Source organism: Manihot esculenta, chromosome 3, assembly GCF_001659605.2.
Source record: "Manihot esculenta cultivar AM560-2 chromosome 3, M.esculenta_v8, whole genome shotgun sequence".
NCBI classification, from domain to species: domain Eukaryota; kingdom Viridiplantae; phylum Streptophyta; class Magnoliopsida; order Malpighiales; family Euphorbiaceae; genus Manihot; species Manihot esculenta.
Genome location: NC_035163.2, coordinates 17,377,130 through 17,390,506, shown reverse-complemented (window position 1 = coordinate 17,390,506; position 13,377 = coordinate 17,377,130). Strand labels below are relative to the sequence as shown.

General features: G+C 40.7%; 1 protein-coding gene across 1 annotated transcript; it reads left to right on the top strand.

Moving 5' to 3' along the window:
- The first annotated feature begins 3,275 nt into the window (after positions 1 to 3,275).
- Positions 3,276 to 4,199, top strand: LOC122723284. Its single transcript, XM_043955069.1, has 2 exons — positions 3,276 to 3,669; positions 4,159 to 4,199. Exons 1-2 carry the CDS (start codon positions 3,276 to 3,278, stop codon positions 4,197 to 4,199), a joined length of 435 nt encoding a protein of 144 aa, XP_043811004.1.
- The last annotated feature ends 9,178 nt before the right edge of the window (positions 4,200 to 13,377 follow it).

Below are 13,377 nucleotides of genomic sequence, written 5' to 3'. Positions count from 1 at the left end.
AACACTTATTCTCTCTCAAGTAAGCCGAGTGATCATGGAAAGTTACCATTAGTGGATATAATTTAGGAGATCTCCACTACACTTATAAATGCGGAATCCCCTATCTACTAGTCGGTACCAGTCGAATTTTTAGGAGATTCAATAACCAACTCCATCTTCTTATAATATAAAAGCAGATGTGCACAGAAATCAAGGTACACATTCTAACACATTCATTCTATGCTCAAAGCAATTCATTACATTCGCTCATTCTATCAGTTTACTGATTTGAGCGTCGGAGTGCCTATCCATAGGCACCAACCACCTTGCTTTTTCTCTTTCGTAGATTGATCAATTCTAGTTCAGCTCTGTTTCTAATTACATCATTTAGTTCCATTGTCGGAATATCTATTGAATTCTTCTTATTCACTTAAATTAAAACTAGTTTTCTATTCACTTTTTTTAAAAAAAGACACTTTTCTTTTCTCTTATTCTCCAAATAGCTAATAATTCACGAGCTGTTGCTAAGTCTACTACTAATAAATGGGCCATTATTTCTTTCATCCCTAGCAGTGGACAAGACATACCCTCTATAGTCAATGAGCCAGACCTCAACAATCTAAATAACAAACAAATGCTTCTATACATTAAAAAGCTACATGTAACTCTCGAGCAGTACAAGGTTTAGGAGGCAGCCTCATTCATGGCTTCCAGAATAAGGGAGGAGGCTTCCATTGAGACCGCAAGGACTTGGACGAAAGAGATCCAAACGCAGTCCAAAGGGAATGCCAAACTAGAGGATGATGAGTTATCGGACGAGTCTCCAAAGGACATTGATTGGAAACTAGTCCGATCTGTGCAAGGTACCAGAAAGAGCAGGAGAAGGACTATGGCCTTGATGATACCTCACCCCTATCAGAGGAAATCCTTGCTGTAACGACCCCAAAATGGACCGTCACCGGCGCTAGGATTCAGGTCGGCTTAAGGCCGCCAGAACCCGTAGCAAGCCTGCTATACTCTCTGTGTACCTGTAAAACTCATACATGATCATACATTTGCTGTGAAAATAAAAACTCTTTGCTGAACCAAGGCTTAACCTGTGCATGCACTATCACTGTTCTGTACTCTGTACCCCTTACTAGAGCTTGCTCTAGATGGGTTAATTCATACCTGTTAAGCCTGGTTTTTCACATACAGAAAAACATCATGTACAACACATACATCACTAAGTCAAGCACATGTCTACCTTTAGACACAATTATTACATTTCTTTAATATGACATGTCCACTCTAGGCTATTACAATTCTCTTTACTTTTTCCGTACTCTGCTGGACTGTCCCTGTACACTGTACACTGAACCTGCAAAACTGGGGTTAAGGGAGTGGGATGAGCTCTATAGCCCAGTGAGTAGAACAGTAAAACATCTCAGTAAAACATGCTCGCATGGAATGCGTCATAACACAGACAAACCACATCAAGAGTAAACCTGTCACCACATAGTCCCAGTAACTCTGTGCCAGGGCGTAGAATCGAGCACCTGGTCTTCCTGTCATATATGTATATGTGTATATAACACCTCTGTACTTACCATTGCCAGGGCGTAGTCAAAGGCTCCTGGTCTTTACTATAACTGCCAGGGCGTAGTCAAAGGCTCCTGGACTTTACTATACCTGCCAGGGCGTAGTCAAAGGCTCCTGGACTTCCTGTCTGAGACTATTGGATCATTCAGCATTCACCCACATCAACAAATAACTATGCAATGCAACATATTCGTGGATACTAATGCAATCAACCTATGGCATAATCATGATGCATGAGATATGCTAAAACATTCCATTACTCAATTAAAAGAGTTAAGTTTAGTTCCACTCACCTCTGGCTAACTGGACTGACTGACTGAGCAGGCTCTGAAAACTCTGGAGCAGTACTCACTGCTGCTCTCTCTGGTTCCTCTGGTCTGTACAGATACAGATAAATGCAAATGAGGGACCAAACTAGCTTCTGACTAACTCTATTACACTCTCCAAGAACCCCTTTAAACTCACACAACTTAGCCATGCAAAGCATGCAAAAGAAGGCTGGACAGAACACTTTCGGCGGCAGGTTCGGCGGCCGAAAGTCCTATCCAGAGACGAAACTCAAGCACCTTCGGCGGCCGAAGTCCCCAAACAGAGCCGAACATGCAAAGCTCGCGGGGGCAAGCTGTGGCAGCCTAAGCCACCATGCAAGAGGTTCGGCGGCCGAATGAACCTTCGGCTGCTGAACCTGAGTTCATCCAGAACTCAGCCCGACGGCAAACCAAGCTCCTCCTTCCCTTCAACATCTCCAAACATGCATACTTCAACTATTCCACACACATATACACAAGTATATGTTCACAGGGGTCCAAAACTAGCTAATAACCCCAAACAACAAATCAAACATAACACATCAACATATATACATACATAAATCATCAAAACCACCAAACATGCCTCTCTCTTCATAAATCCTATAAAACCTTCAGAACACATAGAAACAGGTTCAAAAGCATCACTTACCTCCTGTAATACACCCTGAACAAAGGGAAACAAACCAACGCTCTTCACACTCTCAAACTCTCAAAACCTAGGTTTTTGTTTCAAACCTTCAAACTCTTTTGACCACTAGCTAACTCTTGCATGAGCTGCTCAAACTGAGCAAATAAAGCATGGGCGACGTGGCCACTCTTCTGGCCAGGGTTTGGAGCCAACACCTGTCCAACATGCTGACTAAGGATTGCACAAGAGCTGGCTGAGCAACTCAGCTTCGGCTGCCGAATCGCATGCAAAACCATGCAACATTCGGGGGCCGAACCTGAACTGCGGAAACCGAACATTGGGCACTTTCGGCGGCCGAACTTACCTTCGGCGGCCGAACTTGGCTCATCTGCCTTGGGTCATTTCAGCTCAAAACTTAAGTCCATTTGACTTTAACACATTAACACACATCATAACAAAACATAAATCCTACCCTCCTATAACATTCCGACACCCCGGATTCCACCGGACGACAGGACTTCCGATGCCGGATTCTAGCCGGGTATTACACTTGCAGAGACCTTCCCCACCAAATTCAAACTGCCAAGTTTGGATAAATATGACGGAACAGCAGACCCTAGGAGTCACTTGAAAATCTTCAAAACAACGATGCAGCTTCAAACATCAATGATTTTGCACTGTGCTGAGTGTTTTCGTCTACACTCATAGGTTTGGCTAAAAAATGGTACTAACATCTAAGTCCAGATTCTATTCAAAATTTTACTCAGTTTGCTATAATGTTTAAATCTAGATTTATCACCTGCATACCTCCTAAAAAGCTCTCATCTGACTTGCAAAAGATTCGCCAAGGAGAGGGCGAGTCTTTAAGGAGTTATATCTCACGTTTCAATGCTGAAGCGATACAGGTGGAAGAGTTAAATCACGAAATAGCGTACAAGACATTGAAAAAGGAAACTCGCGACATCAAATTCATGGACTCTTTGATCAAGAATCATGCCACTACTTATTATCAGCTAATGGATAAAGCTCAGAAGTACATAAGGTTGGATGATGAAGTCCAGACGTTAAAGGAAGATAAGAGGACGAGTCAAAATAAGACTCAAAAGTTAGATAAGCAAAGCTACAAAAGTGAAATGAGTTATCCAATATCACGCAGTAAGAATAACCAAGGTAAGCTCAGAAACTATACTAAACTAAATGACTCATGAACACACATACTTATGTAGATCAAGAAAAATAGTAAAGAGGTCAAATAGCCTGACAAGCTTAACCCATATAAATCAAGCATGCGAGACAACACAAAATATTGCTGATTTCATGATGATCATGAGTACACTACAGAATAATGTTAACAGCTAAAAGATGAAATTGAGAGATTAATAAGAGACGACACGATCTGAAAGTTTGCTATAAAAGACATAGAAGAAAAGAGGTCAGGATCTAAGGTAAGAGCACCAGTCAATCATAATGAGAATGAACCCGTAGGGGTTATTCACGTAATTGCAGAAGGACCAAGTGGCAATAAGGGTCTATAGAAGTAGAATGTCATAGATATTCAGCTCCTAAGTCAAATCTTGAGTTTTAAAATTGGTCAAGTTATATGATCATGTGTTGAATGCCCTGAGGCCTCTCCAACATTTTCCTGTGGTGGATCTGCAGGGATAGGAACTGCTATGGGAGTGCCCTTGAAAGAAGACTAGGCTGAGAAGGGGTTGTTTCCTCGGTTGCAAGGGTAGAAGAAAGCATGATTGTAACGACCTGAAAACCGGACCGCTACCGGCGCTAGGATCCAGATCGGCTTAAGGTCGACCCGTAGCAAGCCAAACATACACCTGTATACCTGTTAAATCCCATACATGATCAAATATATACATAAAAATTTTAAACTTTCTCTTTCATTCATTCACCAAGCTTAACCTGTGCATGCACAACTCATAAGCATAAAACCCCACATTGGAGCCCTCATCAAATGCTCCAATGGGGCAACATATCATACATTAAGCTTGGTTTACATGAACATCATTAACACACTACATAGATCATGTATATGCAAAGGGATTAACCAACATGTTAGGGTCAAGCACAACTCTAAACCTCAATAAACATCATTACATTACATTACTGTACTATACTTTACATTACATTGTCTTTCTCATGTCCACAACTAGCTATTACATAAAACATAAGTTTACTCTTGTTGACTTCCTGATCTATCCCGTACCTGTAAACCTGGGGGATTAAGGGAATGAGGTGAGCTACTAGAGCCCATTGAGCAGAATAATAAAACGTTATATTCAAAGTTCATGCTTTCATGAAATGCATCACATCACAGACAAATCACCTTAAGGATGAACTTGTCACCAATAGCCCTCTACATTTCCATTAGTGCCAGAACGTAGAATGGGTCATGGTCTTTCTCTTACATAACATATCATAACATTCCAAGGTGCCAGGGACGTAGAATGGGTCTTCCTGGACTTCCACACCGTATTATCATCATATCATATCATACTATACGAGAGCTAATGGATCACTCAATGTTCATCCACATCAACAACATAATATGCAATGCAACATATTCGTGAATTATAATGCAAACAACCTAATATATCTCATGGCATTCATGATGTGTGAATCATGCTAAAACTTTCATTATTTGCTTTGAAACATAAAGAGTCATTCTACTCACCTCGGGCTAGCTCTGACAAGACACTGAAGCAGCTATCTCACTGCTGGGGTCCTCGGTTCCTCGGGTCCGAACCTACACAGGTGGACTCAAATAAGGGACCAAACATACATGAACATGACTCTAAACTACTCCCCAAAAACCCCCTAAAACACCTTAAAACAATCATAGAAATCATGCAAAGGAAGGCTGAACAGGGCACTTTTGGCGGCAGGTTCGGCGGCCGAAAGTCCCTTCAGAGCCGAAACTCAGCCACTTTCGGCGGCACCTTCGGCGGCCGAAAGTGGTTCCAGAGCCGAAACTCATGCATGTTCGGCGGCACCTTCGGCGGCCGAAACTCCCTTCCAGAGCCGAAAGTCTAACTTTCGGGGGCAGGGTTCGGCAGCCGAAAGCTTGCCTCCACAGGCAGGTTCGGCGGCCGAAAGTCCTTCGGCTGCCGAACCTGAGTTCTTCCAAATGGCAGAACTCAGCCTCTTCATGCACATTTTTGCCTCCCAAACCATTCAAACATGCATTTAGCTATTCTACAACATGCATACACAAGAAAATAAGCATTTAGGGGTCTCAAACTATCCTAAACACCAACACAAACACATAAAGCAACTCAAACATCATACATTACCCAAAAACTCAACATTTACCCTAACAACAAACAACTAACTTACACATGCATTTCTGCCCCATAAACTTTCATAAAACTTGTTTAAAACATGAAATGAGCTAAGGATCTACTCTTACCTCTTGAAGATCGAAAGAGGAGGCGATCTAAACTTGGAGATGGGAGAAATCTAGCTCATTGGGTCTCCAAGCTCCAAAACTTGATCTTAGCTCCAAAACTCTTCAAAACCAAGTTAGAACTCGTTAAAACTTGAAATATTTGAGAAAAATCATCAAAATCAACCATGGGAGAGCATGGACTCACCGTTGGCCGAAAATAGGGGAGAAAGCTCGCCCGTTTTCGGCCATGGGGCCTTTTATAAGGGCTGGCCAGACCACCTTCGGAAGCCTAAAGTGCCTCCAAAACTCATGCAAGTTCGGCGGCCGAACATGAGGTTCGACAGCCGAACCTGAGGTTCGACAGCCGAACCTGGGCCACTTTTGGAAGCCTAACTTGCCCCCCTAAACTATCCCATGTTCGGCGGACGAACTTGAGGTTCGGCGGCCGAACCTGGAAATGTCTCCATGGTCTTTTTCATTCAAAACTCAGTTTCTTTCTTACTTAAAACCATAAAATACATGAAAACATTTTATAAAAACATGTTTTTACCCTTCTAGAGGTTTCCGACATCCGAGATTCCACCGGACGGTAGGAATTCCGATACCGGAGTCTAGCCGGGCATTACAAGTTCCTCTCATCTTGCCTACTGAAAAACAACACACATCACATAAAAGATTAACATCAAAATAGTTCATGTGCAAACACATGAACCCACATCACATACATAGCATATCATCATTGCACATGCATAAAATCATGGCATTTCACATCATCATTCAAGACAGGACTCTTCATCCTATCCTAGTGGACATGATTTTCCTATTGTGCTTGACCTTCTAGAAAATCTATGAGCTCGACACTCTAGGTCCGACCATATGAACCTAGGGCTCTGATACCAATCTGTAACGACCCGAAAATCGGACCGCTACCGGTGCTAGGATCCAGATCGGCTTAAGGCCGCCGGGACCCGTAGCAAGCCTAACATACATCCTGTATACCTGTTAAATCCCATACATGATCAAACATATACATAAAATTTTGAACTTTCTCATTCATTTACCAAACTTAATCTGTGCATGCACAACTCATAATCATAAACATCAAACCCCACACTGGAGTCCTCATCAAACACTCCAATGGGGTAGCATATTGTAATACCCGGCTAGATTCTGGCATCGGAATCCCTACCTTCCGGCGAAATCTCCGTTGGAATTTGGAATTTTGATGATGCCAGAGTCTTCTAGAGGGTAAAATGTGATTTCTAAAATGTTTTTACTGATTTCATGGTTTTAAATGAAAAAGAAATGAGTTTTGAAAAGAAAAGACCAAAGAGGCATTTGCCAGGTTCGGCCGTCGAAAGTAAAGTTCGGCCGCCGAACATGGGAAGGTTTCGGAAGCGCTTTTGGCCTCCGAAAGCCTTGTTTGAATGAGCCAAGGTTCGGCCGCCGAACCTCAAGTTCGGCCGCCGAACATGCATGAGTTTAGGGGGCACGTTAGGCTGCCGAAGATAGTTCAGCAGGCCACCTATAAAGAGCCCTCAGATTGAAAATGGGCGAGTTTTCTCTCCATTCTCGAGCTCAGGTGAGTTTTGGTTCTCCTTTGGTCGTTTTCATGTTTTCTTTACCCATTCCTCAAGTTTTTCATGAGATCTACCCTTGTTTTGAAGTTTTGAAGCCCAAATAGAAGTTTTGGAGCTTGGAGGCTTTTGGAGCTTGGATCCTCCACACCTCCGAGTTAAGGATCGCACTACCCCTCGATCTTCAAGAGGTAAGTGTAGATCCTTGCTTTCCTAGTGTTTTAATGAAGTTTTAAGTAAGTTTAAAGATGTTTTGATGGTTGAGTATGGGTAGATATGCATGTTAGGGTTTATGTGGGTTTTGTGCCCAATGTATGTTTATGTGATGTTATATTGAAGGTTTAAGCTAGTTTATGCATGTGGGAGAGTGTATGCATGATTGGAAAATAGCAAGTGAGATTATGGGTTGTTTTGATGGTTTTGGCTTATGTGGGTCATAAACTATCTATGTATGCTTTTGATGTTGTTTTTGGAAGTTTAATCTAGTTGTTAAGCTCCTTTATGCATGGTTAAGGGTTGATGCATGGTTTTGAGAAGTTTATGCATATTTTTAAGAGGTTGGATGCTTGTTTTGGGGGGGGGGGGTTGGGAGGCTTGTATGCACGAGGGCTGAGTTCTGGAAGAACTCAGATTCGGCCGCCGAAGGTAGTTTCGGCCGCCGAACCTGCCTATGGATGCATAGATTGGCCGCCAAACCTTACCCCCGAAAGTTGTGTTTCGGAGCTGGAGCAGACTTTCAGCCGCCGAAGGTGATATTCGGCCGCCGAAAGTGCTTGACTTTCGTCTCTGGAGAGAGGGTTCGGCCGCCGAACTTGCCGCCGAACCTGTATGGCTTTCGGCTCTGGAAGGGACCTTCGGCCGTCGAAAGTGCCATCGAAAGTGCCATGTCCAGCTCTTTATGGTTATTTTCTATGTGTGTTTCTATGATGTTTAAGGGGGTTTTTGGGAATTATTTATGAGTTGTTTAGAGTTTGGTTGGCACCTCATTCGAGTCCACCTGTGTAGGATCGGACCCGAGGGACCGAGGAGGCCATTAGTGTTAGCAGTTGCAGAGTTAGTCCAGCGTCTGCCAGAGGTGAGTAGAACATAACTATTTTCATATTAAAGAAATGAAATGTTTTAAGCATGTTCATGCATCATGAATACCATGTTATGTAATAGGTTGTTGCATTAGAATTCACGAATATGATGCATTGCATAATACGATGATGATGATGTGGATGAATATTGAATGATCCTCTAGCCCTCAGTACGATATGATATGATATGATATGACAGGGTATGACATGAGATGGAAAGACCAGGTGTGGCCTAATCGCCCCTGGCAATATGTTATGTGACAGAGAAGACCAGGTGTGGCCTAATCGCCCCTGGCATAGTTGGACATGTTATGATATGAGTTATGTAAGAAAAGACCAGGCGTGGCCTTATCGCCCCTGGCACAGTTGGACATGTTACGATATGTTGAGGGCTATGGGTGACAAGTTCATCCTTGATGTGATATGTTTGTGATGTGATGCATGTCATGAAAGCATATGATATTATAAACTGTTTTTATTTTAGTTCTGCTCACTGGGCTTTATAGCTCACCCCTCTCCCCTAACCCCAAGTTTGCAGGGTCAGAGATAGTTCAGAAAGTCATCAGGATATAGCTATGGTTATGATATGTAATAGAATAGTTGTGGACATAATGTAATGTAAGGTTATGTATTAATGTAAAAGAGTTGTATTGAAAAAATGATATTATGTAATATGTTCAGAGTTATAGTATTGTGCTTGGCCCGAGTTGGGAAATCCCTTTGTACATGAGTTTTATATGATGTTGATATATATATATGTTGGACCGAGTTTGACATAGGGTATGCTGACCCTAAGGGTTCTATGAGTTCAGTCATAGTGCATACACAAGTCAAGCTGGGCAAAGGTAAAGTTCAAAATGTTTTATGGAAATGTTTAGGGATTATACCAACTGTACAGGATGCATGTTAGGCTTGCTACGGGTTCCGGCGGCCTTAAACCGATCTGGATCCTAGCGCCGGTAGCGGTCCGATTTCCGGGCTGTTACAGATTGGTATCAGAGCCCTAGGTTCACATGGTCGGACCTATAGTGTGTCGGGCTCATAGAGGTTTTAGAAGAGCAAGCACAATAGGAAAGATCATGTCCACTAGGATAGGATGTGGAGTCCTGTCTTGTATGATGATGTGAAATGCCATGATGATATGCATGTGTATTAATGTTATGCTATGTATGTGAGGTAGGTTCATGTGTTTCCACATGGACCGTGTGATGCTAATGTTTGTATGATATGTTATGCTTTCAGAAGTCAAAATGAGAGGAACTCGTCGATCTGTAAGATTGACTGGAGCTCCGCCAGAGAATGAGGGCATGGATGCCTATCCCCCTGCTCTGCAAAGGGCAAGATCTTGTCAAACAAGCAGAGAAGGTACATCAAGGGACCCTAGAAGGTCTTTTGATGCAATCGGAGGAGATCAGTTCATGATGGTATATCAGTGGATGTGATGGAAACAAAGGAGGATAATCAGAGAAGATATAGTAGTTTGGGCATGAGTATGTCAGAAGAGGATATGGGAGAGTCCCAAGGAGGCACTCAGGCCTCGGGCTTTGTTCCACCACAGTATGCACCCTATCCTCAGGGGCCAGGGTATCCGATGGGAAGCACGTCGGATTTCTCTAGCTATAACCCATATCCCACCTTTATGCCCTATCCTCCCTTTTACCCACCGTACCCACAGTACCCCATGTTTCCACCCTCATCTTTCTATCCGAACAGGGCACTTTCAGCGGCAGGTTCGGCGGCCGAAAGTCCCTCCAGAGCCGAAAGTCATGCACCTTCGGCGGCACTTTCGGCGGCCGAAGGTTCCTTCCAGAGACGAAACTCATGCATGTTCGGCGGCACCTTCGGCGGCCGAAACTCCCTTCCAGAGCCGAAAGTCCACTTTCGGGGCCAGGGTTCGGCAGCCAAAGGCTTGCCTCCTCAAGCAGGTTCGGCGGCCGAAAGTCCCTTCGGCTGCTGAACCTGAGTTCTTCCAAAGGGCAGAACTCAGCCTCCACAATGCACATTTGCCTCCCAACACCTTCCAACTCAAAACCAACACTTCTACAACATGCATACACACATACATAAGCTCATAGGGGTCTCAAACTATCCTAAACCCCAACTAAAACACATCAAACATACATATACAACACACATTGTCCAAATACTCAACATTAACCAAAAACTCAACATTAACCTAAACATGCATTTCTACCCCATAAACTTTCATAAAACTTGTTTAAAACGTGTAATGAGCTAAGGATCTACTCTTACCTCTTGGAGATCGAGAGGAGAGGCGATCCAACTCGGAGATGGGAGAGATCTAGCTCTTTGGACCTCCAAGCTCCAAAACTTGCTCTTAGCTTCAAAACTCTTCAAAACCAAGTTAGAACTCGTTAAAACTTGAAAGATTTGAGGAAAATCAACAAAACCAACCATGAGAGAGCATGGACTCACTGTTGGCCGAAAATAGGGGAGAAAGCTCGCCCGTTTCAGCCATAGAGCCCTTTTATAGGGGCTGGCCAGACCACCTTCGGAGGCCTAAAGTGCCTCCAAAACTCATGCAAGTTCGGCAGCCGAACATGAGGTTCGGCGGCCGAACCTGAGCCACTTTCAGAAGCCTAACTTGCCCCCCTAAACTATCCCATGTTCGGCGGCCAAATTTGAGGTTCGGCGGCTGAACCTGGAAATACCTCCATGATCTTTTTCATTAAAAACTCAATTTCTATCTTATTTAAAACCATAAAATACATGAAAACATTTTATAAAAACATGGTTTTTCCCTTCTAGAGATTTTCGACATCCGAGATTCCACCGGACAGTAGGAATTCCGATACCGGAGTCTAGCCGGGTATTACACAGATTATACCAGCGGCTGGTATGGATGCAGCTCGAGAAGTGAGGCAATTAACATTTATTCACAAAGTAAGTAAAAAGACGTGGGTGTGGAGAGCCAATGCATGTGTGCCACGTGTACTGGACCATGGAAACAATTATAAACTTCGAATCTGGATAATTGAAGACCAACGGGGGAAACTCTAATGTGACATAGCCAAAGTAAGTCACGAGCTGTCACCATAAGATAGGGCCATGTGGTAAGGGTTTGATAAGCTGATACAAGGTCCATTCATAGAAAGGAAGACCCAGATAACGTAGCGCTCGATTTTTCACCAAGACTCGCTCTTTCCCGAGTAGACCGAGTGTTCATGGAAAGTTACCTTTAGCGGATATAATCTAGCAAATCCCCACTATACCTACAAATACGGAATCCCCTATTCACTAGCTGGTACCAGTCAAATTTTCAGGAGATTCAACAACTAACTATATCTTCTTACAGTATAAATGTAGATGTGCACAAAAATCATAATACATATTCTAACACACTTATTCTAAACTCAAAACAATTTATTATATTCACTTATTCTATCAATTTACTGATTTGAGCGTCTGAGTGATTATCTATAAACGTCAACCACCTCATTCTTTTTCTTTTACAAATTGACCCATCACAGTTTAATTATGTTTTCAATCATATCACTTTATAACGACATTATCTCAATATTTATTTAAATTCATTTTATTTTATATTTTTAATAATTTATATAAAAAAATATTTTTATTAACAATTTTTATTTTAAAAATCTTAAATCAAATCAATCAATCCAATCCAGCCCTATAAATTAAATCGAATTTTCAGTTTGATTATATAAGTTTATTATATTATATAGTATGTATAATATCGAATATATAGGACCTTATAATAAATAATATATAATTAAGATTTCATTTTTTAAAAATAATTTGTATTTATGAAAATATTTATTAGGTAAAATGTTTTCTATAGAATATATTTTATAATAAAATAACTTATTTATTATTATTCAATTTTAATTTAAAAAATAAAATATATTAATAAATTTACATACAAAAATATTAATAAAATTATTCGAAGCGTATAAAATGATTTTTTTAAAATAATTTAATTTTTATTTAATAAAAAAATTTTATTAATTAAATTTTTAAATATTTTAAATATAGAAAATATTTTTGTAAAAAGTATTTTCCATGAAATAAATAAAGCATATTAGGGGTGAGCATTCGGTCGGTTCGGTTCAAAACCGAACCGAACCGAATAAACCAAAAACCGAAATTTGAGTGTTTATAAAAATCGAACCGAACTGATTTTGGTCAGAAACCGAATCGAACCGAACCGGTCTGATTCGGTTCGGTTCGGTTCGGTTTGATCAGTTTCGATTTTTAATAATTTTTTTATTTTTTACACTTTATTTTTAATGTTTTAAAATTTAATTAAAATATTTTAATTTTAATATGATTTAATTTCTATATATTATTGAAAAAATATATTATTATTACTAATCGGTTCGGTTTTTTCGGTTTTTTTTTATCAAAACCGAACCGAACCGAAATAACTGAAATTTTTGAAATTAAAAACCGAACCAAAATATATAAAAAACCGAACTAAATTTTCAAATCGATTCGGTTCGATCGGTTTTTTCGATTTGAACCGAATACTGCTCACCCCTAAATCTAGTCAAAAATAAATATTAAATTTTTTTTTAAATGGAATTAGGAATTGGAAAAGTAAAATTTGAGATCTATCACATTTAAGCAGTGCAAATGTTAGATTATATAATGCATTTTAACAACTAAATTTATAACTTAAATGGTAAGATATAAGTTTTATGATAATAATTATATGAATCATTTTAAGAATTGAAATTTGAATTAAATTAGTGTAAATTAACCTGAAATAAAGTATACATCAACTCTAATAAAAAGTAAAAAAACTAAAGTTAAAAAAAAATGACTTAATATTTTG